At 44.8% G+C, this 26,768-nt stretch overlaps 1 protein-coding gene across 6 annotated transcripts in view; it reads left to right on the forward strand.

Annotated features, from left to right (window-relative positions):
* The window catches only part of MTMR1 (myotubularin related protein 1), a 148,959-nt gene extending 122,753 nt beyond the window's left edge, over positions 1 to 26,206 (forward strand). For all 6 annotated transcript variants that reach the window (XM_073599279.1, XM_073599280.1, XM_073599283.1 and 3 more), the window contains 2 exons: positions 5,347 to 5,523; positions 25,073 to 26,206. In XM_073599279.1, coding sequence (XP_073455380.1) covers positions 5,347 to 5,523; positions 25,073 to 25,237 — 342 coding nt within the window. In that variant the 3' untranslated portion in view covers positions 25,238 to 26,206. The remainder of the gene's footprint in view (positions 1 to 5,346; positions 5,524 to 25,072) is intronic.
* The last annotated feature ends 562 nt before the right edge of the window (positions 26,207 to 26,768 follow it).

Consider the following 26,768-nt stretch of genomic DNA (forward strand, 5'->3'; position numbering starts at 1 on the left):
GTGCAGAGAATCGATGGCTGGAAAAGAAGATATCTGAATAATGCCTGTAACTGCAGGCATCATTCAGATATCACCACTCAAAGTCTACAAGGTCGTATGATGGTGTGCGGATGGGAAGTGGTTAAACTGTGAAAGTATTAGATGAAGTTCATTGGCACAAATTATATGAATGCACCTTCAAATGATGCGTAACGGCTAAGTTCACCTTTGTTCACTTTTTTTTCCTCTAAGTTCCAGCTCCCCTATGTACCAATATAGCATTAATGTACTTATTTTAAAAAAGTAAAACAGCTTTCCATTAATTTTACACAGGCTTACCTCACTCTCTTCATAGCTGTTTAAACCAACTCCTCGATTACTTCTGCCCTATTTCATGGACAGACTTTAGGTCATGACACAGGAAGGAGTTGACCAGCTGATCTCATTAGCACACACCCTGCATCATTTACCATCAGCTGGTCAGCTCCTTCCTGTGTAATGACCTAAAGTCTGACCAGGAAGTAAGGCAGAAGTAATCGAGGAGTTTTTTTAAACAGCTATGAAGAGCGCAAGGTAAGCCTGTGTAGAATTAATGGAAAGCTGTATTATTTTTGCAAAAGGAGTACATTAATGCTATATTGGTACATAGGGAAGCTGAAATTTAGAAAAAAAGGTGAACTTGGCCTTTAACTCCATGCACAAGTAGCATCCAGCGTCTAGTTCTCAGTTCCCCCATAGAAAATGTCCATTCTTGATAGCCATAAGTGAGAGATTTTCAGTACTGGGCTGTTTTCTGACACTCCTGTGATAGGATTAAAGTTGGCTGTGCCTGACCATTCTTCTGCCTTCTTTTCCATTTTTGTTAAAAAAAGGAAAAAAAAAAGAGTTGGGTTTTTAGCAAACTCCATTATACCTTGCTTTATTTGAAAGACTCTCGTACCACATTCCTCAAACAATCAAATTTATAGGAGGTGCTTGCACAATCTATGCACAATAATATTGCATATAGCCCTGCTTTTCAACATTCCTTACAGATATGTAGTGCCCCCATCATCTCTTATACATGTAGTAGCAAAGAAGAAAAAAACCTTGCAAACCCAAGGACAATGCTGGGGATCCACATCTTAGCAGGCTGCTATAAAAAATAAAAACCAGTACACCATTTATACAAGCAGAGGGTATGAGTAATTCTGTACACAAAAATTGTCAATGTTTTAAATTAATATTAAATAAAAACTCTATTTTTGTTAAAAAAATATTCTATGAAAAAAGAACTATAGATTGCTACATTTCCTAACTTGGTTTAATAAAAATACATTTTTGGTTGGTACACTAGTGATGAGGTTTATAGACTGTTTAGGCACGCTTCTAGTAAGACTACTAAAGCTGTCCATTCACATGGTATCAATTTCATCAAATTAATTCTGTGGGTGGCTCTGTGGACACTATCCAGCTTGATATTTGAAATAAACTTTTGTCAAAGGAGCCAGGCAGAGATTTTGTGGCTGAATAGCGCCTGCATCCAGTCAGATGAGAGCACTGTTTGGGCACTCTGATAGCTGTGAGTGCTGGCTGTCAGAATACAATAGCCAGGCCTGCAGATTCTTCTATCCACTTGTTTAGCATTGGATGAGGTAATCAAGTGGACCAATGGTCATGTAAAGCTGGTATAATGCAGTGCAATATAACCTCAAAAATGTTGAAGGAGCCAGGCGGGGAGAATTCTTGGCTGAATAGCGCCTGCACTGTGTGGGTATTCTGGTGGCCATGATTGCTGGTTGTCAGACTACAATAGCCAGCCCTGCAGATTCTTCCATCCACCTGTTTAACATGGATGAGGTAATCAAGTGAACTAATGTCCATCTAAAGCTGGTATAATGAATTCCAATATAACCTAAAAAATTGAATGAATGTACAACTTTGATGTCTAACTGTTTGCATTCCCTACTAGTCCTAGCATAGCTAAATTCCTCCCACTGAGGTCCATAGTGTCTGGGGTTTTGTATCACATAAACATGAAATTATACATTAAAAGTAAACCCTGATCAGCATTGTCATCCTTTGTACCATCTACCAGCATTGCACTTAATGTATCTTTATTGAACCTTTTTAAAGGGACTTTTCACGGTGTGTAAAAATTTAGTTGAACGATACTGACTTTGACCACCACAGATTGTGCTCGCTACTCTGCTTTCAGATGTAATACTGCTTTCAGATAGTTTGGACCCAATGCAAGGTCTCAAATGCAGCAAACATTTCTTATATTGCAGTTTACCAACTCTTATACCGTGTACACACGATCGGACTTTACGGCATACTTGGTTCGGCGGACCGGAGTCCGCCGGAAAATCCGATCATGTGTAGGCTCCCGCTGACTTTTTTTTCCCCAAAAGTCCGACGGAGCTAGAAATGAAACATGTTTCAAATCTCTCCGCCGGACTCAGTTCCTGACGAAAAGCCCGTTCATCTGTAGGCTGGCCCGACGGACCAGATACGATGCAAGGGCAGGGTACTGCATCTCGCGCTCACTCGCAATAGGAAAAAAGTATTTTCCTATTGCGGCGAGCGTGGGGCATACCAGACCCTTAAGTCTGGTATGGACTTAAAGGGGAACCACCTACGCCGAAAAATCGGCGTGGGGTCCCCCCAAAATCCATACCAGACCCCGATCCGAGCACGCAGCCTGGCTGGTCAGGAAAGGGGGTGGGGACGAGTGAGCGTCCCCCCCCCCTCCTGAACCGTACCAGGCCGCATGCCCTCAACATGGGGGGCTGGGTGCTTTGGGGGGGGGGCGCCCTGCTGCCCCCCCCCCCCCAAAGCACCTTGTCCCCATGTTGATGAGGACAAGGGCCTCTTCCCGACAACCTTGGCCGTTGGTTGTCGGGGTCTGCGGGGGGGGCTTATCAGAATCCAGGAGCCCCCTTTAATAAGAGGGCCCCCAGATCCCGGCCCCCCACCCTATGTGAATAAGGGGTACCCCTACCCATTCACCTGGGGGAAAAAGTGTCAATAAAAAAAACACACTACACAGGTTTTTAAACTAATTTATTAGACAGCTCCGGGGGTCTTCTTCCGGCTTGGGGGGTCTCTCCGTTTCTTCTCCGCTGTCTCCGGCCTCTTCTCTCGTCGTTCGACCTCTGCTCCGCGCTCTCCGGATCTTCTGCCGGGCTCCTCTGCTATTCTTCTGCCGCCCTTTTGCTAACGGTGGCCCGGACCTCTGCCTTATTGTCTTCTTCCCTCTTCTCTTCATTCGATGTTGACACGACGCTCTCTCCGGCTGGAATGATCTCTGAGCGCTCCGATGTGACTTATATAGGCAGTGACCCCGCCCCCTTATGCCGTCACAGTCCCTGGGCATGCTGGGACTGTGACGGCATAAGGGGGCAGGGTCATCACCCGTGACCACGCCCCCTTATGCCGTCACAGTCCCAGCATGCCCAGGGACTGTGACGGCATAAGGGGGCGTGGTCACCACCTATATAAGTTACATTGGAGCGCTCAGAGAGCATTCCAGCCGGAGAGAGCGTCTTGTCAACATCGGATGAAGAGAAGAGGCAAGAAGACAAGAATGCAGAAGTCTGGGCCACCGCTAGCAAAAGAGCAGCATAAAGATAGCGGAGGAGCCGGCAGAGGTCGAACACTGGGAGAAGAGGCCAGAGGGAGCGGAGAAGAACCAACCGGACGCCGGGAGAAGAGGCTAGAGGGACCCCTGGAGTCAGAAGAAGACCCCCGGAGCTGTCTAATAAATTACTTTAAAAACCTGTGTAGTGTTTTTTTCTTGACACTTTTTCCACCAGGTGAATGGCTTGGGTGTACCATGTACCCCATATTCATTCACATAAGGTGGGGGGCCGGGATTTGGGAGCCCCTTATTAAAGCCCCCCGCCCGCAGACCCCAACAACCAACGGCCAGGGTTGTCGGGAAGAGGCCCTTGTCCTCATCAACATGGGGACGAGGTGCTTTGGGGTGGGGGGGCCCGCAGGGCCCCCCCTTGCCCCAAAGCACCAACCCCCCATGTTGAGGGCATGTGGCCTGGTATGGCTCAGGAGGGGGGGGGGGGGGCGCTCGCTCGTTCCCACCCCACCGGCCTGGCTGCGTGCTCGGATCGGGGTCTGGTATGGATTTTGGGGGGACCCCACGCCGTTTTTTTCGGCCTAAGGGCCTAAGGGCCTGGTATGCCCCGCGACGGGGTTCGCAAGGTGTCAATCTCGCCGATTAAAAGCAGCGAGATTGACTTTGTTTTCTAGTCCCGTCGTACCCGAGTCACATTCAAAATAAACGGACTTGTCCATGTGTGGGCAAGTCCGTTCATTCTGAAAGTCCGCCGTAACTCCGGCGAAAGTCCATCGGGAAGACCGGTGGACCCAGTCTGCCAGAAAGTCCGGTCGTGTGTAGGCAAGTCCGGCGGGGAAGAATGTCAGACTTAGTTTCCCAGAAAGTCCGGTCGTGTGTACGCGGCATTAGATGTGATGGCTGCATTTGTGTGTTTTTTTTTTTTTCCTCTAGTGGCCTGGCCAATAAGTCTTTAATTTTTTTTCAAATAGACAAACCATTTAACACTGGCATGGGTGCTTACAATGATTAGCTTTTTTTTTATGGGAAAGCTTTATCCCAAAAGGAAATAAACTGCTGTAACCGCTTATAACTTTTTAGCTAGAGTTTGTCTTCTATTTGTTAAGTCCTGGTCACATGTAAGCAATTCCAAATAGCTGCAAAGTGTGCGGTGCGCATTTGGTTTCCATCCAACCTGAATGGCACCCCAAACACGTGTGATTTTTTTTTCTGCAAAACAGCCAAAATTTGATCCCTGAGCTTCTTTGCAGTGACAGATACACATTGGGCAATCCATTTAAGTGAATGCGCGACGCACAAGAATTGCTCGCAAAGAATTACAAGTTTGCTACAATGCAAATTCCCACTATGCATGGTATTTACAGGACCTTGGTGTATTTAGTCTATTACATCTAACACTGCCCCCCTCCCCAGACTGACAGTGCTTCTGTCCAAATGTGCTTCCTGTGCTCCTTCACCCAGGGTGGAGGCACTCTAATACAGGAGGCGTATTATTGGCCAGATCACCAGGGAAAAAAGCCTGAAAAAGAAAACTAATGCAGCCACCTCCTCTAATGGCTGGTAAGGTGAAGTATATTACATTTTTGGTTTTGGATTTAATACCGCTTAAAGTACAAATGCAAGGTGATGAGCTGTATGTGTGGTGTTGGGAAAGCCCTGCGTTACAGAAGATAGGGTGCAGTTTTCATCTATCCTTACTGTTAATTCCATTAGTTATCTTTTGTTCTGGGTTCAAATGTTTGTGTACTGGTGGCATAATGTAAATGAACAATAAGTCTTTTCTCCTCCTCTAGGAAGTGCAAACAAACACTATTTCTTTATGGTCCTATATTAATAGCCACATGGATGAATTTACCAATCCTTTTTATGTGAATTATGAGCACCATGTGCTGTATCCAGTTGCCAGTCTGAGCCACTTGGAACTCTGGGTAAACTATTACATAAGATGGAACCCTCGCACCAGACCTCAGGTATGTAGAGCTTTTTTTTGCTTTTTATCTCTTGTTTCCTGTTTTGAATATAATTAGTCATTAGGTATACTATATTTTGGAGCAGACCAAAGCCTTGAAGCCAGTGTGCCTAAAATATTACAGCTGCTCTGAAACTTTCCAGAGCTCTTAACTGTCATTAGAAGATTTTCTAGCTCCTTGTGTGATGATCCCACGCTGCCACCAAATGTGATGATTGCTCTACCTCAGCCTGCACAGAAATTTTCCAGGTCATGGGGACAAACAAGAATGTAGGCACCAGCAGACTGCCAGTGATCATCAGTGCGACATGTCAACTAAGCAGTTAACCTTGTACACACACGGTAGCTGCCATCATGTCTTTTAACAGCTTCTGGATTTTAAAGTCCAACTCCAGGAATTTAAAAAAAAAATCACTCTTGCGGTGCTCCCATCGTTTCAAGGGTAAATACTTATGTCAAGGGGTTCATGAATAGGATGCAAAATCGTACCTTATTCTTTGCTCTAGCAGGGTCCTTCCAGTGCATTGACTGCTCCCCTGCAGCCTGCTCTGTAAGCTGCGACCAACTTCAGTCTCACTGTACTGTATGTGATGATGCAGAGGCTCTTCCTACAGACTCGAGCTTCAGGCAGAGGAGGAGAGTTTTAGAGCCAGCCATATGTAAGGTGAGTAACAATGCCAGTACAGTGCATCTGGAAAGTATTCACAACACTTAACTTTTTCCACATTTTGGTATGTTACAGCCTTATTCCAAAAATTGATTAAATTCATTATTTTCTCCATAATATGTTCATTCCATACGGTCCTCCACATTTGTCCTGTCTCTTCCCTCTCCTGTTCCAATTCCCTCCCCCCTTTTTTCCGCTCCCTCTCCCCCCCTTTTTTCCGCTCCCTCCCCCCCCCTTTTTTCCGCTCCTTCTCCCCCCCTTTTTTCCGCTCCCTCTCCCCCCCTTTTTTCCGCTCCCTCTCCCCCCCTTTTTCCGCTCCCTCTCCCCCCTTTTTTTCTGCTCCGTCTCCCCCCTTTTTTACCCCTCCCCCTTATTCTCGCCCCCTTATTCTCTCTCCCCCTTATTCCCTCTCCCCCTTTTTCAATTTTTGTGTTGTATAGCGATGTGTAAAAGATTAAATAAATATATATTACACATTCAAAATCCCTCTTCCCATCATATTACCCCCCCCTTCTTGTGGGGAGATATGGGATATACCCTTTTCTCTTGAATTATTTAGGCGATTGTGCCAAAATTGATTGTACAGGCTCCCCCACTCAATATTCTCAAATTCATTATTTTCTACAAACAATACTCCATAATGACAATGTGAAAGAAGTTTGTTTAGAAATCTTTGCAAATGTATTAAAAATAAAAAATGAAAAAATCACATGTACATAAGTATTCACAGCCTTTTCCATGAAACTCAAAATTGAGCTCAGGTGCATCCTGTTTCCACTGATCATCCTTGAGATGTCTCTGTAACTTGATTGGTGTCCACCTGTGGTAAATTCAGTTGATTGGACATGATTTGGAAAGGCACACACTTGTCTTTATAAGGTCCCACAGTTAACAGTGCATGTTAGAGCAGAAACCAAGCCATGAAGTTCAAGGAAGTGTTTGTAGACCTCTAAGACAGGGTTGTATTGAGGCACAGATCTTGGTAATGTTATAGAAAATGTTCTGCAGCATTGAAGGTCCCAATGAGCACAGTGGCCTCCATCATCCCTAAATAGAAGCAGTTTGGAACCACCAGGACCCTTCCTAGAGCGGGCCGCCCGGCCCAACTGAGCAATCGGAGGAGAAGAGCTTTAGTCAGGGAGGTGAACCAGATGGCCATTCTGACAGAGCTCCAGCGTTTCTCTGTGGAGAGAGGAGAACCTTCCAGAAGAACAACCATCTCTGCAGCACTCCACCAATCAGGCCTGTATGGTAGGGTGGCCAGAAGGAAGCCGCCACTCAGCAAAAGGCACATGACTGGAGTTTGCCAAAAGGCACCTGAAGGACTCTGACCATAAGAAACAAATGTGGTCTGATGAAACACAGAACTCTTTGGTCTGAATGGCAAGCGTCATGTCGGGAGGAAACCAGGCACCGCTCTTCACCTGGCCAATACCATCCCTGCAGTGAAGCATGGTGGTGGCATCAGTGGCAATGTTTTTAAGTGGCAGGAATTAACTGGAAGATTAGTTAGGATCGAGATTAATGCATCAATGTACAGAGACATCCGTGGCTTCCTTAGCTTTATCTTCCAACAGGACAATGACCCTAAGCACACAGCCAAGATAAAAAAGGAGTGGCTACGGGACAACTCTGTGAATGTCCTTGAGTGGCCTAGCCAGAGCCCAAACTTGAACACATCTGGAGAGATCTGGAAAAGGCTGTGCACCGATGCTCCCCATCCAACCTGATGGATCTTGAGTGGTCCTGCAAAGAAAAATGGAAGAAACTGCCCAAAAATAGGTGCGCCAAGCTTGTAGCATCATACTGAAAAATACTTGAGGATGTAATTTGTGCCAAAGGTGTTTCAACAAAGTATTGAGCAAAGGCTTTGAATACTTATGTACGTGGGAGTTTTTTCTTTTTTTTTTTTTTTTTATTTTTAATAAATTTGCAAAGATTTCAAACAAATCTCTTTGTTCTCGTTGTCTCGTCATTATGAGGTATTGTTTGTAGAATTTCAAGGAAAGTAATGAATTAAATCAATTTTGGAATAAAGCTGTAACATAACAAAATGTGCAAAAAAGTGAAGCGCTGTGAATACTTTCCAGATGCACTGTACTATAACCTTTAGTCTGAAACTACCAAGGATATGGTTAGGTCTAAGGGTTAATGAAAGCTTGCAGCTGCTGAGGCTGTTATCTTTTCTTGTACCTGGAGGGGGTGTTGCGGAGTTAACCCCCACCCAATCAAAATGTTTGAGTAGTGTGTTGTAGGTGTTGCGCTTTATAATAGTCAGAAGACACAAATTTAATGTCAAATATTCTGGGTACATCTATATTTCTATATGGACGGTTTCACATTCCGAAAACTACAAAATTTAGCAGAATGACATTGTGATTTATTATATATCAAATACAATATAGAACTTATAAACTTTCTTCTTGAGAGGTCCAATGTGTATTATTAGCCTTCTAAATCTTGTTGTATAATATGGTTGGTTTCTGAAGGAGTTGGTATCTTTTTCTATTTCACAGAGGTTTTTGGGGGGTTTTCAAGATTTGTTACAAAAGATGCAACTCCTAGTAGATAGAAACAGGGGTAAGGGAAAAATTCCCAAGCGATCGGAGTGGTATCTTTTTGTACAAGTAAAACCTCTTTTAAGGAAGGTAAATTATGGACTGTGTGCAAAGTTTGGCTCTGGAAAATTTAGTTTTAGGTCAGTAACTCCAGCCTCACGGATGTGTATTCCTTGGCTGCATACCAGTCTGTTTACAATAGGACCTTTACAATGGGGTCTCATCAGAAGTCCTTTGAAGACCCTTGCTAAGAAAGGTTTATGCTTTTCATCGGGCTTGGATTGTTTGTTTTCTTTCAAATTTTCCATAAGCTGGATGTTTTTTGGGGTTTTTTTGTGAAATGTGTTGCCTCCCATGACTGCATATACATGAGATTTTAGTCTGACCATTTTCATTACTGACTTGTGAATTCTGGAGAAAATGATGGTTGCATTGTGTTCAGTACCACTCCCCCATTCTTTCCACACAGTTTGGGGTTTGCCAGACCTCATTATCATCACATTTTGCTTGCATACTTCTCCTATAATTTTCCCATATGCCTGCTAGTTTCTGTGTGAAGTTATTGAGCTTTGCTCACTTAAAGATATGATCTGGTAAAGTTAAGCCTAGCAGGAATATCTGTCTAGAAAGTTGCATCTTAAATTAAGATAAGAGGAGGTAAACCAGCTGAATGCATGTTATCTAAGGCTGACTTAGAATAGTAACTGTTTTTGGGGGGCGTGGCCTGGACATGGCTGAGTGAAGAAGCTTTGTTTCGGAGCTCCCGGCCCGTTCCCAAAAACCCCGGCTACTCTTACTTTGCCAAAGGCATGATACCAAGCAAACGACACAGGACAAGAGCAACTACACGGGGGACACCCGTTGGTAGGTGCCCAGGAGAAATCCGACACTATTTTCGGCAGGTGCAGGGCAGATCTCCGGGAGCCACAGTAACAGCGCCGCGAGGCCTACCACGCGACGAGACACAGAAAGCCTCCAGACAGAGCGCACACACAGCCCCATCACGCTCCCAGGACGACATTAATAACTCCCCGGCTACTTACAGAGACTCTGAAAGGGACATGATGGCATCCCCACAATCCCCGGAACCCATCAGGCTGGACCAGGACATTCGGGCCCTGTTGCAGGCCCTCCCCACTCGATCGGACATTGAGGCGCTCATCCTTAAACTGGAGGAGACACACCGACGGGACATGCAGGAAGTGCGGGGAGAGGTGGCTACACTGGCGGACCGCATGGACACAGGCGAAGCCTCGGTGTCCGCTCTGGAGGAAAGAGTGGCGGCACTTGAACAAGCGAGAGACTCGCAGCGGGACTCCGCTGTGGCTCTACAGCTGCACCTGGAGGACATCGAGGACCGGAGTCGCAGGAACAATCTGCGGCTCCGGGGAATCCCGGAGGAAACAACAGCGGAAAACCTAGGGGAGACGGTCAGAGGAATTTTCCGCACCGTGCTTGACGACCCAGGTCTCACCATAGAGCTGGACAGAGTCCATAGAGCTCTAGGCCCCAGATCCGAAGACCCGAACAGACCACGAGATGTGGTGTGCAGACTACACCGCTACACACAAAAAGAAGCCATCCTGCGCCGGGCCTGGGAATTTGGAGAGGTAGAGGTAGGAGGCAAACAGACCAGGATATTGCCCGATCTTTCGCGGGCTACGCTGAGACGTAGAGCCCTCCTCCGTCCTCTCCTGGAACTTGCTAAACAAAAGGGCCTGACATACAGATGGGGATATCCATTATCGGTACTGTTTCGCAACGAATCTGGCTCTTTCTCCTTGCAAAGAATGGAGGACCTCCCGGCGCTCTTCCGGTTCATGGAGACGGAACCGATACAAGTCCCTGACTGGCTCCAATTCCTACCACGTCCACAAGGACGATCGGGCCCCCTGAGGCTGCACGGACCTCTCCCTCCCCGCCGCCAGAGAGACAGAAGAAGACGCAGAACGGCTTCTGGAGAACAGCGTGAGTAGGCCTGTGGCCGTCCCTCCCCAATCCAGCTTGACTCATCCAGGCCAGATCGTCAGGCACTTTGCCCTTACACACGGGGATCTACGACCTAGCCTCCTCTGTCGCTCAAAGGGAGAGCGGAGGTTGGACAAACTCCGATCCTGGTCCCCTCTTCCTGGGCCTCCCCTCTCCTCCCTCCCTCAGTATGTACAACACGCCTGATGTTCATCTAGGGGCCATTGATGTCCGCTTCTCTCCTGGACATGACTCACAGTTGAACCTTTCGGATCTAACATTGGAGACATATCTTCTTCTGTCCATTACACCGGACCCTCTCCCATCCACCTACACAAGCTCCCTCGGGAGATTCAAAGACACTACCTTTCCGGCTGGTGGAACCGGGTGGGCCAAGCAGACGCCGATGGTTGAGAGTCATAGATATGACCAGAGACATGACTCCAGCGACGATTACCGTCTCTCTTCGGCACTTTGCACTCAGAGATCGGCAGGACATGGACCACTGATGCAACAGAGACCTTTCATAACAAAAGGACCAGATCCTGCGATGCAGATACAGGTTTCTCACGTGTTGGTGGGCGGGGGGGAGGGAGGGGGGATTTCACATATACTCACCTATTGTGGGTTAATGGACATGAGAGAACCAGTCTATCTGGTACGCCCCTGTGCGGGACTGTTCACTCACAACCCCAATGTCCTGCACTGCGAGTGATAGGGTTGAGCCTGGACCGGTTATACACATGTCAGTGCAGTTCAGTTCCAGCTCACCCTTCCTGGCTCGGCCACCTTACATGCAGCTGGACGGGGAGGGATACATGTTCTGCTTTTTTGCACTTGTTGAGTTACCTAAAAAAATTTTTTTCTTTCATTTTTGTTATGTTTCATGCTTCTTGGTTTACAATTGTGTTCCTAGGACTCTAAACAGGAGAGCCTTGTTTCATTCTATTTCATTTTATGTTACACCATGACTCTCCTGATAGCTACACTTGAACAGTTAATTTGCCAGTACTGTCACAACTCACTGAGCTCTTAGGTGATTACTAATGGCACCTCACACACATACATAAAAACCACTGATGGCCGGGGTTGGAGGGAGAGGCTCGGGGGCTCACTTCCCGGCCCTGTCTTTCCACCGTCCCACATAGGACAACGCTCCAATCCCAGTGTAGTGACTGGGGAGCGTACTAGCCTACGTGGCTAATTTAGTATTTGCACTAGGCTGCACTCTTTAGTGACAGCTCTTTACACTCTCTCCTCTTCTCTTTTCTGAACTTATTCATTCTTCCTCACTGCACCTGCCCTACACCCTACCCACTCACACCCTACCCCCCTCCCCATTAATCCCCTCCCCTCCCCTCCTACACACTTAGACCTGATATAGTACCTTACCTACTACCCACGAACATGGCCCCCATAAACATAGTCTCTCTCAACGTAAAGGGCCTAAATACGCCTGAAAAAAGACGCATGCTAGTGAATGACATGAGACGCCTAAAGGCTGATGTTGTTTTTTTGCAGGAAACCCACTTCAAAGAAGGCTCCTTACCGACACTTCAAAACAGATTTTTCCCAGTAATATATCACTCAAGGTACACAGAAGCTAAATCTAGAGGGGTCTCCATTTTAATTTCATCCAAAATACCATGGTCACTCACGGAAGTAAAGTATGACAAAGAAGGCAGATTTCTTTTCATAAAGGGAAAGATAGGAGACTCAAAAGTGACCTTAGCTAATCTATATGTCCCCAATACACAGCAAGACCGATTTCTCAAACGTCACCTAGACCTACTATCGCAATTCTCAGACGGCCATCTGATACTAGGAGGAGACTTTAATGTCCCTCTTATCCCTTCAGAGGATACTTCCACTGGAACATCCTCCACCTCGCGAGACCTACGCAAGCGCATCGACATGACGCTACATAATTCACAACTGATTGACGCATGGCGCTTATTCCATCCCGGGGAAAAGGACTACACCTATTTTTCTAAACCACACCAGACGTACTCCAGAATTGATCTCTTCCTGATCCCCCACAGGGATTTACAAGCGGTTAAAGAGACCTCTATAGGTTCTATTACATGGTCGGACCATGCTCCGATTACACTGCAGTACACTCTCCCAGACCTGAGGTCGACACAGAAACCACCGTGGCGACTAAACGAGGGACTTCTGAAGGACCCAGAAGTTTTAGCTGAGGTGACTAAAGAAATAGGACACTACTTTTCAACAAACACCACCTCTAACAGTGACACGGGACTAGTTTGGGAGGCACATAAAACTGTCATTAGGGGGATACTCATAAAACATGGTTCACGACTCAAAAAACAAAGGATTACACAATTGAACACTCTACTTAAAAAACTAGAAACATTAGAGACAAGACATAAACAAGGACCCACCAAACAATTAGAAGTAGAATTAGATACGGTTCGTACACAGATCACCGACCTCTTACGGTATAAAGCCAAAGCAGCAATACAAATATGCAAAAGAAAACACTACGAATCCGGGAACAAATGCGGAAGACTACTAGCCCAATCGTTACGAGAACAGAAACTGACTTCATACATACCGCACATTATGTCCCCCAAAGGCCAGAAAATTTCCATACCCCAGCACATTGTGCAGGAGTTCAGTTCCTTTTATACATCTCTTTACAATCTAAAAGAGACACAAACTCCCCCCGACAAGATAACAGAATACATCTCATCCTCCCTTATGCCGACCCTCCCTGACGACGCTCAATCCCTACTAGAAGAACCAATCACATTAAACGAACTGCAAACCGCTGTAAAAAATACTAAATCGGGTAAAGCACCAGGTCCGGACGGACTCACTATCCCCTATTATAAGATCCTTCTCCCCTCACTTGGACAACACCTGGTCAAACTTTACAACAACCTAGGCACAGGAGAAAAATTTTTTAAATCCACCTTACAAGCACAAATCTCCGTTATACCAAAAGAAGGCAAAGACCCAAGCCAATGCGGCTCCTATCGCCCGATTTCTCTTTTAAACACAGACCTAAAACTCTTTACAAAAATCATTTCCACTAGACTACAGCAACATCTCACCTCTCTAATCCACCTAGACCAAGTAGGCTTTGTCCCAACTAGGGAAGCTAGGGACAACACAATAAAAGTTCTTAACTTACTCCATGTAGCCAACAGTACTAAATCACCATGTATCCTACTTGGAACTGACGCCGAAAAAGCGTTCGATCGGGTCAGCTGGAGATTCATGTTTGCGACACTAAGGCACATAGGACTAGGTGAGAAAATGATGCATTGGATCTCCGCAATCTACTCTGACCCTACAGCCAGAGTAAGGGCGAACGGAGTAATCTCGGAAGCTTTCCCAATTACCAACGGAACCCGTCAGGGCTGCCCCCTCTCACCAATGCTCTTTGCATTATCCCTGGAACCTTTCCTATGCCACATTAGACTGAACCCAGACATCACAGGCGTAGAAGTAAATAAAAAACAATTTAAAGTCTCTGCATACGCAGACGACATGATGTTTTCCCTTACGAACCCAACTATCTCCCTCCCCAACCTCATGAAAGAATTCAGCATATACGGGCAATTAGCCAATTTAAAAATTAACTTTAGTAAGTCCGAAGCGATGGGATTGGGTATTCCACAACCACAACTTATACAACTACAAAATAGTTTCCATCTGAAATGGACCACTACAGCCTTGAAATACTTGGGTACATACATACCTACATCCTTCTCCCAATTGTTTAAATATAACTTCCCACCTCTGCTTAGAAAAGTACAGCAATTGCTAGATAAATGGAATAGCGGTCTCCATTCCTGGTTTGGACGTTGCAGCATCCTTAAGATGTCAATTTTACCCAAATTCTTATATTTGCTGCAGACCATCCCAATACACATACCTGCAAGCTACTTCACCCAAATACGTTCAATATTTACCAAATTCCTCTGGGCAGGGAAAAAATCACGAATACACAGGAAAACTCTTTCGTTACCCAAACGATGCGGAGGACTGGCAATGCCTGAACTCCAGACCTACTATAGAGCAACACACTTGGGAAGGCTCATTGATTGGTGCCGACATACACCCACCAAACTATGGACACAACTCGAACAAGCACAAAGTACTACCCCTATAGATAGGATCCCTTGGTGTTACACTGCACTCCCAACAGACCTCAAACGCCACCCGTTAATAGGTAACACAGCACGAGTCTGCGCTCATCTGATTGACTCGTCCCCCTTGTTCTCTCGCAATTCACCACTAAAACCCATCATAGGAAACCCCTTATTTGAACCAGGAATGAGTGACAGGAGGTTTCGAGAACTCAAGGAGAGGGGATTACACCAAGCCTCACATTTTAGCATTAGCGGCAGGTGGAAGACTATCTCAGAGTTGACCGACCCAGAGGGACAGTTTCGGCTAGACTTTTTTAGAGCTTCTCAGCTCCATCATTTTCTCAGCAGCCTGTCGCCACCTACTGATATCAATCAACCCCTTGCACCAATGGAGGATCTGTGTTCGGGAACAGGGCCCTTACCACACTCACTCTCCCTAACCTACAACATGTTAATCACTCCCACAGAAGATTACGAATTTAGAGGCCTTAGCGAATGGGAAAAAGAACTAAAATGTCAGTTCTCCACCAGCAAAAAACAACACATCCTACAGTTCACCCACAAATCCTCCTTATGTACCAAGATCCAAGAAACGAATTATAAAATCCTTAGCCATTGGTACAGAACCCCGGCATTTCTTAACACAATATACCCAGCGTCATCTGACATCTGTTGGAGATGCCAAGAAGGGAAAGGCACACTCCTCCATATTTTCTGGTCCTGCCCTGGAATCCAGAGCTTCTGGAGAGAAGTCCGCCAAATAATACAAAAATTCACAGACCGCGTTGTGCCAGATGACCCAGCATACTTCCTCTTACACGCTACTGACACGCCCGCACGGGCTTACAAGAAGTCAGTAATACGACACCTGCTAGACGCGGCGAAATCATGCATCCCAACCTTATGGAAATCCACTCAATCACCGACCATTGCCCTGTGGCTTCAAAGAGTTGAGGAAATAAACCAAATGGAGGACCTAATCCTCACGAGCCAAAACAGACAGGAAATGTACACCAAAACCTGGCAACTATGGAATATGTTCAAGTATTCTGAGGAGGGTCAGGCACTTCGTGGCAGATGGGATTAAACTGCACTCTGTAGATAGGAACAAGATTCTATAGACTTAGGCGAATGCAAGGACTCATGCACTACCACTTAAATTCCCGAACCCCCCCACCCCGAACCCTCACCTACCTCATTCCCCAACCCCCCCTTCCTCTCTAACTCTGTCTTCTCCCACTATATCTTACTAAACCTGTTCTTTTCCTCACAAACTATTTCTTTCCTTTTTTCTTCTCTTGAAATAATAAAATAACTGGAGAGCCGCTAACCCAAGGACTAAGATACACTTAAATACTAACAACACATACATGATACTCTGACAGATAGACGACGAGCAGAAATCACGAGACAGCTGGTTTCAGTAGTTGATACTAACAGCTGGAATTGTGATCAGAAACTATGCTACTGTAAAATCTATGAACCATCGACACTGTAAGATCCTCACTGCCTCTAAAAACTACAGAAACAGGAATGTCATGTTTTTTCAATTTTATTTCTTTTGTCAATATACGACACATATTGTTCCTATACTGATGTATGTATTGCTGTTGATTACAGTCATGCTTCTACTGTATGTCCCGGTGAACCGGTTTTCTAATATAAATAAAAAATTTAAAAAAAAAAAAAAAGAATAGTAACTGTTTGGAAAACCAAAAATATAAATGTGAACCAAGTGTTAGGAGCTCAGTTTGAGGAGTTTTTCTCAGTATAGTGTAAAAAGTGAGTGTTACTTCTGTCTTTAAGGGTAGGTTCTCACTATTGTGGGGGGCGTGTATAAATCCCATGCGTTCCCACAGCCAAAATGCTATGCGTTTTAGCAGATGCGTGGGATGTCATTAATTCTTAATGGCACTCTCATGCATTTGAAATTGCGGAGCATTTTGGGTGCAGAAAACCAAACAGCACCTTGCTGTTCTGTACGCCTGCCCTGCGGGTGCGTTTTGCAAAAAAGGTTGGAGACCTTTTCCCTGCATTTCCCACAGGTACAACAACCCATTCAAATAAAAGGACTGCTGTGCCCTCTCAAACACGGCATGCAGGACCCGCAGTTTTGTGAACCCAGCCTAACAGTGGCCATAAAAGAGAGGTCTGACTTGTTTTTTCAGAAGATGCTTTCCCTTCTAACCCTTAGGCCTCATGCACATTGACGCTTACCAGCAACTGTGTGTTGAAACTTAAAATCCCCATAGTTTCCCATCATCCAGGGAGCTGCACGTGCCATGTACAGCCGCCGATACAAGTGAATGGCTGCGGCCACGTTCGGGTAAGCACAGATAGTTTTTGCGTCAGCATATATCCACCTGTACAACACTTCTCCCTGGATGGAGAAGCCATTGTCATTTACCTGAGCACAACTGTGCAGTCATTCACTTGTATTGGTGGCTGTATGCGGCTCTCCAGGCACCTGAAGGTGCCAGGGATTTTATGCCTTGGCACACACATTTTATGCCTTACAGCCACCACACTTTACAATATGTGATCCACGCTGCTGGGCTGTCTTCTCAATTAGCAGAGACTTTTAGAGAGCCAATATTTCCCAACCTGGGGGATCTCCTTTGAGAGCATCTGTCTATTGCTAGCAACACCCAAGTGGCCTATATTGCTTGAGTAAAGAGCTCTTGCAGTCTATGTTGTGACATAGCAGCCAGTCAGATTTAAACCTACACTATATTACCAAAAGTATTGAGACACCTGCCTCTATTCGCACATGAAATTGAATTGCACCCCAGCCTTAGGCCGTAGGGTTCAATGTTGAGTTGGCCCACCTTTTCAGCTATAACAGCTTCACCTCTTCTGGGAAGGCTGGTCACAAGGTTTAGGAGTGTGTTCATGGGAATGTTTTTTATTCTTCCAGAAGGGCATTAGTGAGGTCAGGCACTGATGTGGTTGAGAAGGCCTGGCTTGCAGTCTCTGCTCCAATTCATCGCAAAGGTGTTCTGTCGGGTTGAGGTAAGTACTCTGTGCAGGCCAGTCAAGCTCCTCCACCCCAAACTCGCTCATTCATATCTTTATGGACCTTGCTTTGTCCACTGGTGCGGAGTCATCTTGGAACAGGAAGGGGGCCATTCCCAAACTGTTCCCACAAAGTTGGGAGCATTCATTTGTCCAAAATGTCTTTTGTATACTGACGCCTTAAGAGTTCGCTTCACTGGAACTAAGAAGCCAAGCCCAACCCCTGAAAAACAACCCCACACCATAATCCCTCCTCCAACAAATGATTTGGACCCGTGCACAAAGCAAGGTCCATAAAGACATGGATAAGCAAGTTTGGGGTGGGAAAACTTGACTGGCTTGCACAGAGTCCAGACCTCAACCCAATGTAACACCTTTGGGTTCTGGAGACTGCGTGCTAGGCCTTCTTGTCCAGCATCAGTGCCTGACCTTACAAATGCGCTACCGGAAGAATGGTCAAACATTCCCATAGACACACTCCTAAACCTTGTGGACAGCCTTTCCAGAAGAGTTGAAGCTGTTTTATAGCGGCAAAGGATGGGCCAACTCAATATTGAACCCTACGGACTAAGACTCAGATGCCATTAAAGTTCATGTAAAGGCAGGCGTCCCAATACTTTTGGTAGTATAGTGATTATTAGCAACTGACATTTGGAAAATGCAAGTTTTGCATTTCATCCTACCTGACAGCACCCATACCTTTACTTTACTGGGGCCTCATCATGAAAGATTCTCGAAAAACCATTTGTAGTGTGATTAGCCCTTTAATAGTCCTGGTTTTCAGAAATCAGACCTGGCTATTCATATACACCAATGTGTTTGAATCGCAGCAGTTTGGTCATTTATATTCATTATAAACTGGTATAAAATGGCAGACCATTTCTCACCTGGGTTTGGAACCACAGTTCCGAAGTTCTAAAGTATGCGTCAGTCTGTCTGTCATGACCCTACAGAGACCTGTATGATGGCTTTATCATTATGACTAAGTGGCACCTTCATTTCTTTTCTTTAGATTAACATATTAAAAAAATACATATGTCACATGGATTTGACATGGAGATCTGCAGATTACTGGTGGGAAATGCTAATTGTCACCATTATAAATCATTTTAGCCCTGCTTTTCTAATGGCTAAATAGTACCTTTCACTGCAAGTGCATTTAATTGGCAAGGCTTTTTTTTTTAACCCAGTTAAATAGTGTTCTTATTATTATGGAGAGAAGCAAAAAAATCTAGCTGAACCACAGAAAAAAAAAGGAATCATTTTGCGTCTTGAAGGAAATGTGTTTTAGCAGATAAATGAGAATAAATGGCAGCGTGATGTGGCTGAAATCACACAGCGGCATTAAAGCACATTGGCTTTCCTATCAAGACTCCCTGTTGCAAGTGGAGATAAAAAAAAAACAGACTCATTCAGCAAGAACAAATAGATTCATCACTTAACAGTTTTCAAGGTAATGCGCGTCCTTGAGTGAATAATGCTCAGTACATTATACAGCCAGACACACGCTTTGTAAATAAGAGTAGCCTTTGTGTAAGAAACCTTGTAAAACATCGCTCCTGCCCCCAGTCTGCAGATTCAACGCAGGAATCTGTTTTATTGCTCTTCACATACATACCACCTAAGACTGATTGGTGTTTGTGTGAAGGCATTTTTTGCTAGGTGTCTGATAAACTTCTGAAAAATCCTGCTTCCCTTCATTTTACCACATATAGTTTATAACCATGCACACCGAGAGATTACAATGCCATTTAACCACAGGAAACAAAAGAAAACCTAGATTCTTCCCATAAGCTCATATATTTTATTCAGATCTCTATCTCATGGTAAAAATGGCTTTTAATTCTCGGATTTATATTATCTTCGGTCGCCTCTTATTCTAGTGTTAAATGAACAGGGTTTAAATGGCTTTTGGACTTCCCTGCATGCACTGCTTCTCTCTTGAGGCTGCTGGGAACTGCAGTGAGTATGACCTGCAATGACAATCAGATTAATATACCTTCCCAGAGCCATTATTGCACACTTTTGGCAACCTAACAAAATAGGAAAAGGGTTGGGGAGGGCACAACATATTGTGTGTGTGTATGTGTGTATAAAGAATATATATGGTATGCACCTCTAAGACGTTGTAAAGGAAAAAATAATGGGCAACAATAGTCTTCCTGTTTCCATGACACCCTATGCTCCCAATCACCACACCACTGACCTGGCTGTCAAGGACACATCTTGCGATGCTGAATGGGAGGGGTGTCAAACTCTGTTTCATCGTGGACCACATCTGCATTATGGTTGCCCTCAAAGAGCTGGTTGTGTCTGTAAGACTATATCAATTTATCCAGGGTTTTTTCTCTTAGAGCAGGCATCTAAATGGCTGACTCTGATCCGAAAACGGCCCTCAGGGCAATCCTCTCCGGAACGCGGCTTTGTCACTTAGCAGCCTGGGTATCCTCTCCTGACTGCAGCTTCTTTCTTCTGCCACCGCCACAGCATTCATCCATAGCAGGTAGAAGACATGGCATGTCTGGACAGAGGGCGGGACATGCTTTTTCAAGGTAAAGTGTAAGTTCTCCTTTGCAGAAAATTTGTAAGGTGAATTTACACTGGGCCTGTCTCCATCCCCCCAGTCCCGCTAACCTGCAGTCCAGCAATCGTTCTGACACATCGGACAGCTGCTTTACCAGTCAGAGCATTTGAAATCCCGCGGCTTTCTTTCTTCTTCGCCCATGGGACTTTGATGCAAAGGGGGACTGTAATGTAAATTAAACTTTTAAGGGCCAGACCTCCATGAATTTTAATTCAATACCCCTGTCATAGGGAATAAGTGCAGGGGGCTTAACCACGACACCCAAATCCCACCCCTATGGAACAGCATCACATTGTGGTTGTGGCCAAATTGTACTAACAATGGCAGGGTCTTAAAGGGGAAATACCAGGAGTGCATTATGTGCAGAGTTCAGGGATGTGCTATGTACCGGGTGTGGAGTTCAGGGGTGCACTGTGTATAGAGTGCAGTTTCAGGGGTGCCCCATGCAGAGTCCAGTGTTCAGCTGCGTACAGAGTGCAACACTTGCTATACACAGTGTGCAGGGTCCACACCCCACCTATATGACTAGTAGCAATCTACTCAAAAAATGTCCACGTTGTAGAGCAATCTGTACCCAAAGAAACAGCCTGCCCACAAAATGGCAACATAATGATGATTACAGGGAATCATAGTTCACACCCTCCAACCAGTGGTACCTAAGAAAGTCAGGATATGCTGATTGCATAACCTGAATGTCAGTGGGTGTTTCAGATCGAATGCAAAATAATATAGAGGGTTTTGTTCTTTTTAGCCATGCTATACACTGTAAGATTTTTCTTGTTCAACCCACGAGGATCTATCGATTTTCCCCACCCTCCCATCAGTGCTAAACCGGGATCTTAAGTGTCACAGCTACTGTATTCTGGGAGCTGGCACCCACAGCTGTCAGAATGCCTGAACAGTGGTTGCACGTGATTGGGTGCAAGTCCTGTTCACCAACAATTTTCCATCCAGCTCCTTCAATCCCTAGTTGGGAAGGGTGCTGACGATCACTAACGCCACCAATCTCCACACGTTCACCAGAAGCCAGCCGAAATTCACTCCATGTATTACCATCTTTAGGCTACTTTCACACGCTGTCGTCGGCGGTAAAGACAGCGGCGCTATTCAGCCGCTAGCAGGCGCTTTTAACCCCCGCTAGCGGCGGAAAAAGGGTTGCAAACGCCCGCAAAGCGCATCTGCCCCATTGATTTCAACGGGCAGGGGCACTGTAGGAGCGGTGTATACACCACTCCTACAGCGCTGCAAAGATGCAGCTTGCAGGACTTTTTTTTCCGTCCTGCAAGCTCACCGCTCCCGTGTGAAAGCACTCGGGCTTTCACACTGGAGAGACAGGAGAGGCTCTATGCAGGCACCTATAAAGCAACTCAGTGTGAAAGTAGCCTTAGGCAGCTCTTGAGTGTTAGTCAAGACCCCTCCCTATTAGCTCGGATATAGACTTGGTATTGGGGAAGGAAATTGCCAGAAACTGAACATAAGTGCAGAATTGATTTTATTCAGAATATTGTCACATAAAAATCAAATGCTTTTACAGAGTTCAGTGGATCCTTCTTCAGAATTTGGTAAAAAGCGATTGAAGCCTATTCTGGTCTTTTAAGATTGGAGTGATCCTTTTCAGATGTCTTTTTGCCTTCTGTTTCGAACCCATTTTTCACGGGTTGTTATTTCTTTTTGTGTATCCATTAAGGAGATCCATGCTGTTTGTCTCAGTGATCATTGTCACCACAGAAAGTGAAGGGAAATTCAAAATGTAACAATTATCATCAAAACCGCCAGAGAAAAATTTTCCCAAAGGGGGATAACTGGTCTGGTGACACTTGCTCTTATTCATCTAAAATATACTCTCATTTGCTCTTTTCCCTACAGGAAGTGAAAGAGTATCCTCTGTGCAGACCAAACTGCATTAAAAACCCAACAGAGGTTCTAGCCCTTACCTTTTGTCTGTTAAAGTTTTCAGTTGACCTTTTATGCAAGCTTCAGGGTTAAGTCAATTTTTTGCAAAAATAAATAAATGCACCACTATTTACAGGAACAAAAATGTATATATATTTAATTTTTTTTACATAGGAGCCTTGAAAGTGTTGCAACCATGATCAGTGGATGGTGGATGTAATGCACAGACTCCTTTTAGCAGCCGATGGTACCTGTGACCCATGTGTTCCATTGATAACTGAGTGCCTTTACCATAGTGGCAGAGGGGACTTGTATTTTTTTTTTTTTTTTTTTAACGGGACTTGTAGTTTAACTATTCACATATCTCTGTAAATGAATGACACAGCTGTGGGGTTGGGCCATGCACAGCTGTGCAAAATTAAAAAAATGGCAGGAGCTGCTAGGGAGAAGAACCCTGCCAAGGGGGCAGCCTGGCACCATGTTACACCCTAAATATAGGTGTAACATGGTGAGAAAGGTGGAGTTAGCCTTTAAGGGCTTAGGTAAAATTAAATGTCCATCCACAGCCTTTTTTTTCTCCTCTCTTTAATGGGTAATGTAGCAAGCTGCATTTCTCCTACAACCTTCCAGACAGTGCTGGAGCAAGTGCAAGGGGACTGCATAATTTCCCTAAAGCCTGGCACACACTACCAACTTTTTTTTTTCCGTTCGACCCAGCAGGCTGAATGAAAAAAAAAACGGAAGCGCTCAGGAGGAGCCGCTGTACCAACTATCTGATACTGCCTGATATTTGCCCCATGCACAGGGCTTAAAATTCTGCAATAGAGCAATGTGTTCTCAGACTTAAAGGCTGTGGGTGGAGCTAGGCCTAGCTATTGATAAACAGTGCCCACAATTAACAAACAGCAGGAGCAAAGGTGACAATGCTGCAATGGTTTTACTCTCATAAGAAGAGTTTTGCCATCCTCTTAATCCCTGACTGATTGCATAATACATATGTGGAGGCAGGGTGGGTGGCCCATAATGCCCAGCCACCACACATGTGCATCCATGGGGCTCCAAGGTTCTGTGCTGAGAATGCACTTCCAGCACACTGACCGAGCAGTCTGAGTTTGCGATTGGTTCCTGGTCTTGTGAGAGCCAGTTACATTGATCACGTGATTTAGAAGCCTTATTAAAGGGCCTGTCTAATGTTCAGGTCTTACTGATATGGACAGATTTCACCTGTGATTATGTGTTTGTCCATAGTACTGCTATAAGTATTTTGGTAAGCCTAATGTTAAAGAGAAACTTTGCCCTACCTAGGTAAAACCAACTATGATCTCCCTAATAGTTGTTCCTGTATGATAAAAAAAAAAAAAAAAACATGCTAACTAGTCCAGGGTTCATGGTTGTTTCCTGTTTCACATGCTTGCTTGCTTGCCGTGAGATTCCCCCTCGCATGTGCAGGTATACTGCAGGTCTCTGCTAGGTAGCAGCCATCCTACCCAGACTGCAGCCTCGCCAAATAGTTGCCTCTGTCTCCTCTCTCCGCCGCCGGCACGCCTGCCGCTGCTATGTTCACAGCATGGCAGGCGCCCACGGGTCTGTCCCTTTGATAAGATCACTGCACTCCCCGCTCTCCACACTGTCTGTCTTATTCACACAAGACGTAAATCGTGGCCGCTCTGGACAAAGGGCGGGACTTTAATTAAGAAGCAGGTGATTGGTTGCTATGCAGTGGGGCGTCCCAGCAATCAGTCACCCACCTTTTAATGTGAAAAGTCACGTCCGTTGTCCAGGGTTGCCGTGCTTTCCATTTTGTGTGAATAAGGTGGGGCTCTGTGGGGAGGGGGGATGCTGCGCTGTTATGAAAAGAACAGGAGTCTACTATCAAGAGAGGACTGTCATGGCTGGGGGGGGGGGGGTCTGTGATGGGTAGGTCTGTGACGTGCATAGGAGGCTGCAATGTGGAGGATATCATGTGGAGTCATAGCACCAATATGACACTCGGACCTCCGATGAAAGAAAAATTTTCTGACCGGACCCCCGTGAATTTTAATTCAGTACCCCTGTTCTATACCTTTTTGGTCCTTTTTTCTAATTTGATGTTTGCAAAGCTATGTATCGTTGGTTATGTACCTGATACCTTTTTAACAGAAAATCTTTTTTATTAAAAGGTATTTAAAACAAAAACCTGTTTTCAAATGTCTAAGAGGGAGGGTGGAGGAAACCTAGGAAAGAAGGATTAATTTGATGGGTAAAGGTCCATATGGGGTAGACTTGAGCCTTGTTTTCAGCATTGAAATCCCCCATTTGCAAGTTTTCAGAACTGAAAACCAACATTGATTTGGAGAAGTTGGAGATGGTGTGTAGTTTGTAACAGTTTACATTTTATTACAGTGTCAGTCCTTTACATATACACAGATAAATTGGGAAAGTTTGCACAAATTACCCTTTTCCCCCTTCTCTTGTGGTTGTCTTCAAGCTGTGGTAGGTCGTCAAGACTCCTGCCAGTTTAAACCTTCTGTTGCTGGCAGACATCTGCAGACACAGGGCTATTTAAACACATATACTTTGTTAATACATACTCTTTATATTGCTAGAACGGCATTAGACCATCCCAACTGTGTTTTCCTGATTGCCCTTAAAAAAATAATGAAATTTTATCTAGCAAGGTACAAAGTAAATTTTGGTTTTGGGGTGATGCTCACATAATTAACTTTAAAGATCTCATACACTTTGCTTTTTCTCTTTTATAGATGCCAATTCATCAGAACCTTAAGGACCTCCTGGCCATAAGGGCAGAGCTTCAGAAGAGGGTGGAAGAACTCCAGCGTGAAGCATCCACCAGATCAATTTCTTCATCATCAGACCGAGGATCATCCCCTTCACATTCCGCCACTCCAGTACATACGGCTGTTTGACGCGCAGTATGAACCTGGTGACACAATGTGAGGATGCATCTTGGCATGCTGCCACCAGTGCTCTCAGAATCTGAGCTGTATGAGGTGTTCTCTTCTGACATATTTCAGGCGCAGAGGAATCGATGCAATCTTTCAGGGCTTTTCCTATCTGCTGGAAACTGCAGCATCCTGCATCAACTGAGACATCTTTAGGAATGAGAATTTTCATCTTCTTGAATCTTGCATGCTGAGAATCATTCCATGACCCCTCTCTATACACACCTTGTGTGAATTGTGTACTTGTTCAATGTTGTTTACAGGCCTTAGGCCTATACCGCACATGCAACCTTCTATCCCACTACTGTTGTACAGTTCCTATATAATTCATCACGACCTTTGAAACACATGTAAGTGAATGTGACCTGCTACACGACTTGCTGGGATACGGAGTTATTTGGATTTTATCGCGATGTGTGTAATGAGTCATTCTGACTTTTATTTGTAGAAGAGACTCCGATCAGTTGTAAGAAAGTAGGAGGTTTTCTGTCATGTGGTAGCATGATTGAAAGTTGTTTTTGTACTGTAGGCCTTACACTCCAAGGCCTCCTAGTAGTGTTATCCAGTGTGATTTACTTCCCGGTCACATGCTTTGTTTTATTATGTATTTTTCCTCCATACCTATTTGCTGTCCACAGTAGTGCAATTTTCAAGTGCTGCTGAGCAGATATTATGTATAAATATGGCAAGTTTCCTACTTTCGCTATGAAAGCCTAACTCCTTGAAGAGACGGTGAGGATATGAACTGTTACATGAACTGACAAATTCAATATTTTACTTATTTAAAAAAAAATCAGCATAGTACACCAAAAGCCATTTAAAGCTTATCGAACAATGAATGAAAGAAGCATAACCTTGTGTAAGTTATCTTGTTGCACCTATGTATTTGTATTATATAGTGTTTTTACCTCAAACAAAACTTTTTATCCTGAACTGTGTTTTGAGCAAATTATTTTAGGTATATTACTGTAATATCACAGTATGACCAGAAATGCTAGTGATTGACTACCTGATAAACCATTGATGCTTATGGGATAAGCAACAGTTTAGCAGAAAGCTTTGTTCCCAGTCCAGTTCAAGTATACCTGAAAATAAGAAATGCATGGCAGCCCCTACTGCAAGACATACTGTATACAGAGCTGGTTAGTAAGGTAAGGTGCAATAACTTACAACTACTATATTGTCCCCAGATGTACCGGTACTTCTTATGGGTTCAAGACATACTGTTGGTTTCCTATAGTAAAGTCATCTTGACAGGTTTGAGTTTTGGCACAAACAGCACACAGAAAAAAAATTTGTAAGTATTTTTTTAAAAGGTTCAGCATATACAAAGCTAATTTCTATTTCGTTCATCGACGGACACAGCGCCTCCTTAATCTTGAACATTGGGTTATATCGCCTCTGCAGGAGTAGGAATAGGCAGAACATGGGCTGTCCTCAGTCAGTATATAACCCCTCCCTGCTCTAGGTATTCAATTTTTTTTCTGTCTAGTCA

The sequence above is a fragment of the Aquarana catesbeiana genome, linkage group LG09 (genome assembly GCF_042186555.1).
Source record: "Aquarana catesbeiana isolate 2022-GZ linkage group LG09, ASM4218655v1, whole genome shotgun sequence".
NCBI lineage: Eukaryota > Metazoa > Chordata > Amphibia > Anura > Ranidae > Aquarana > Aquarana catesbeiana.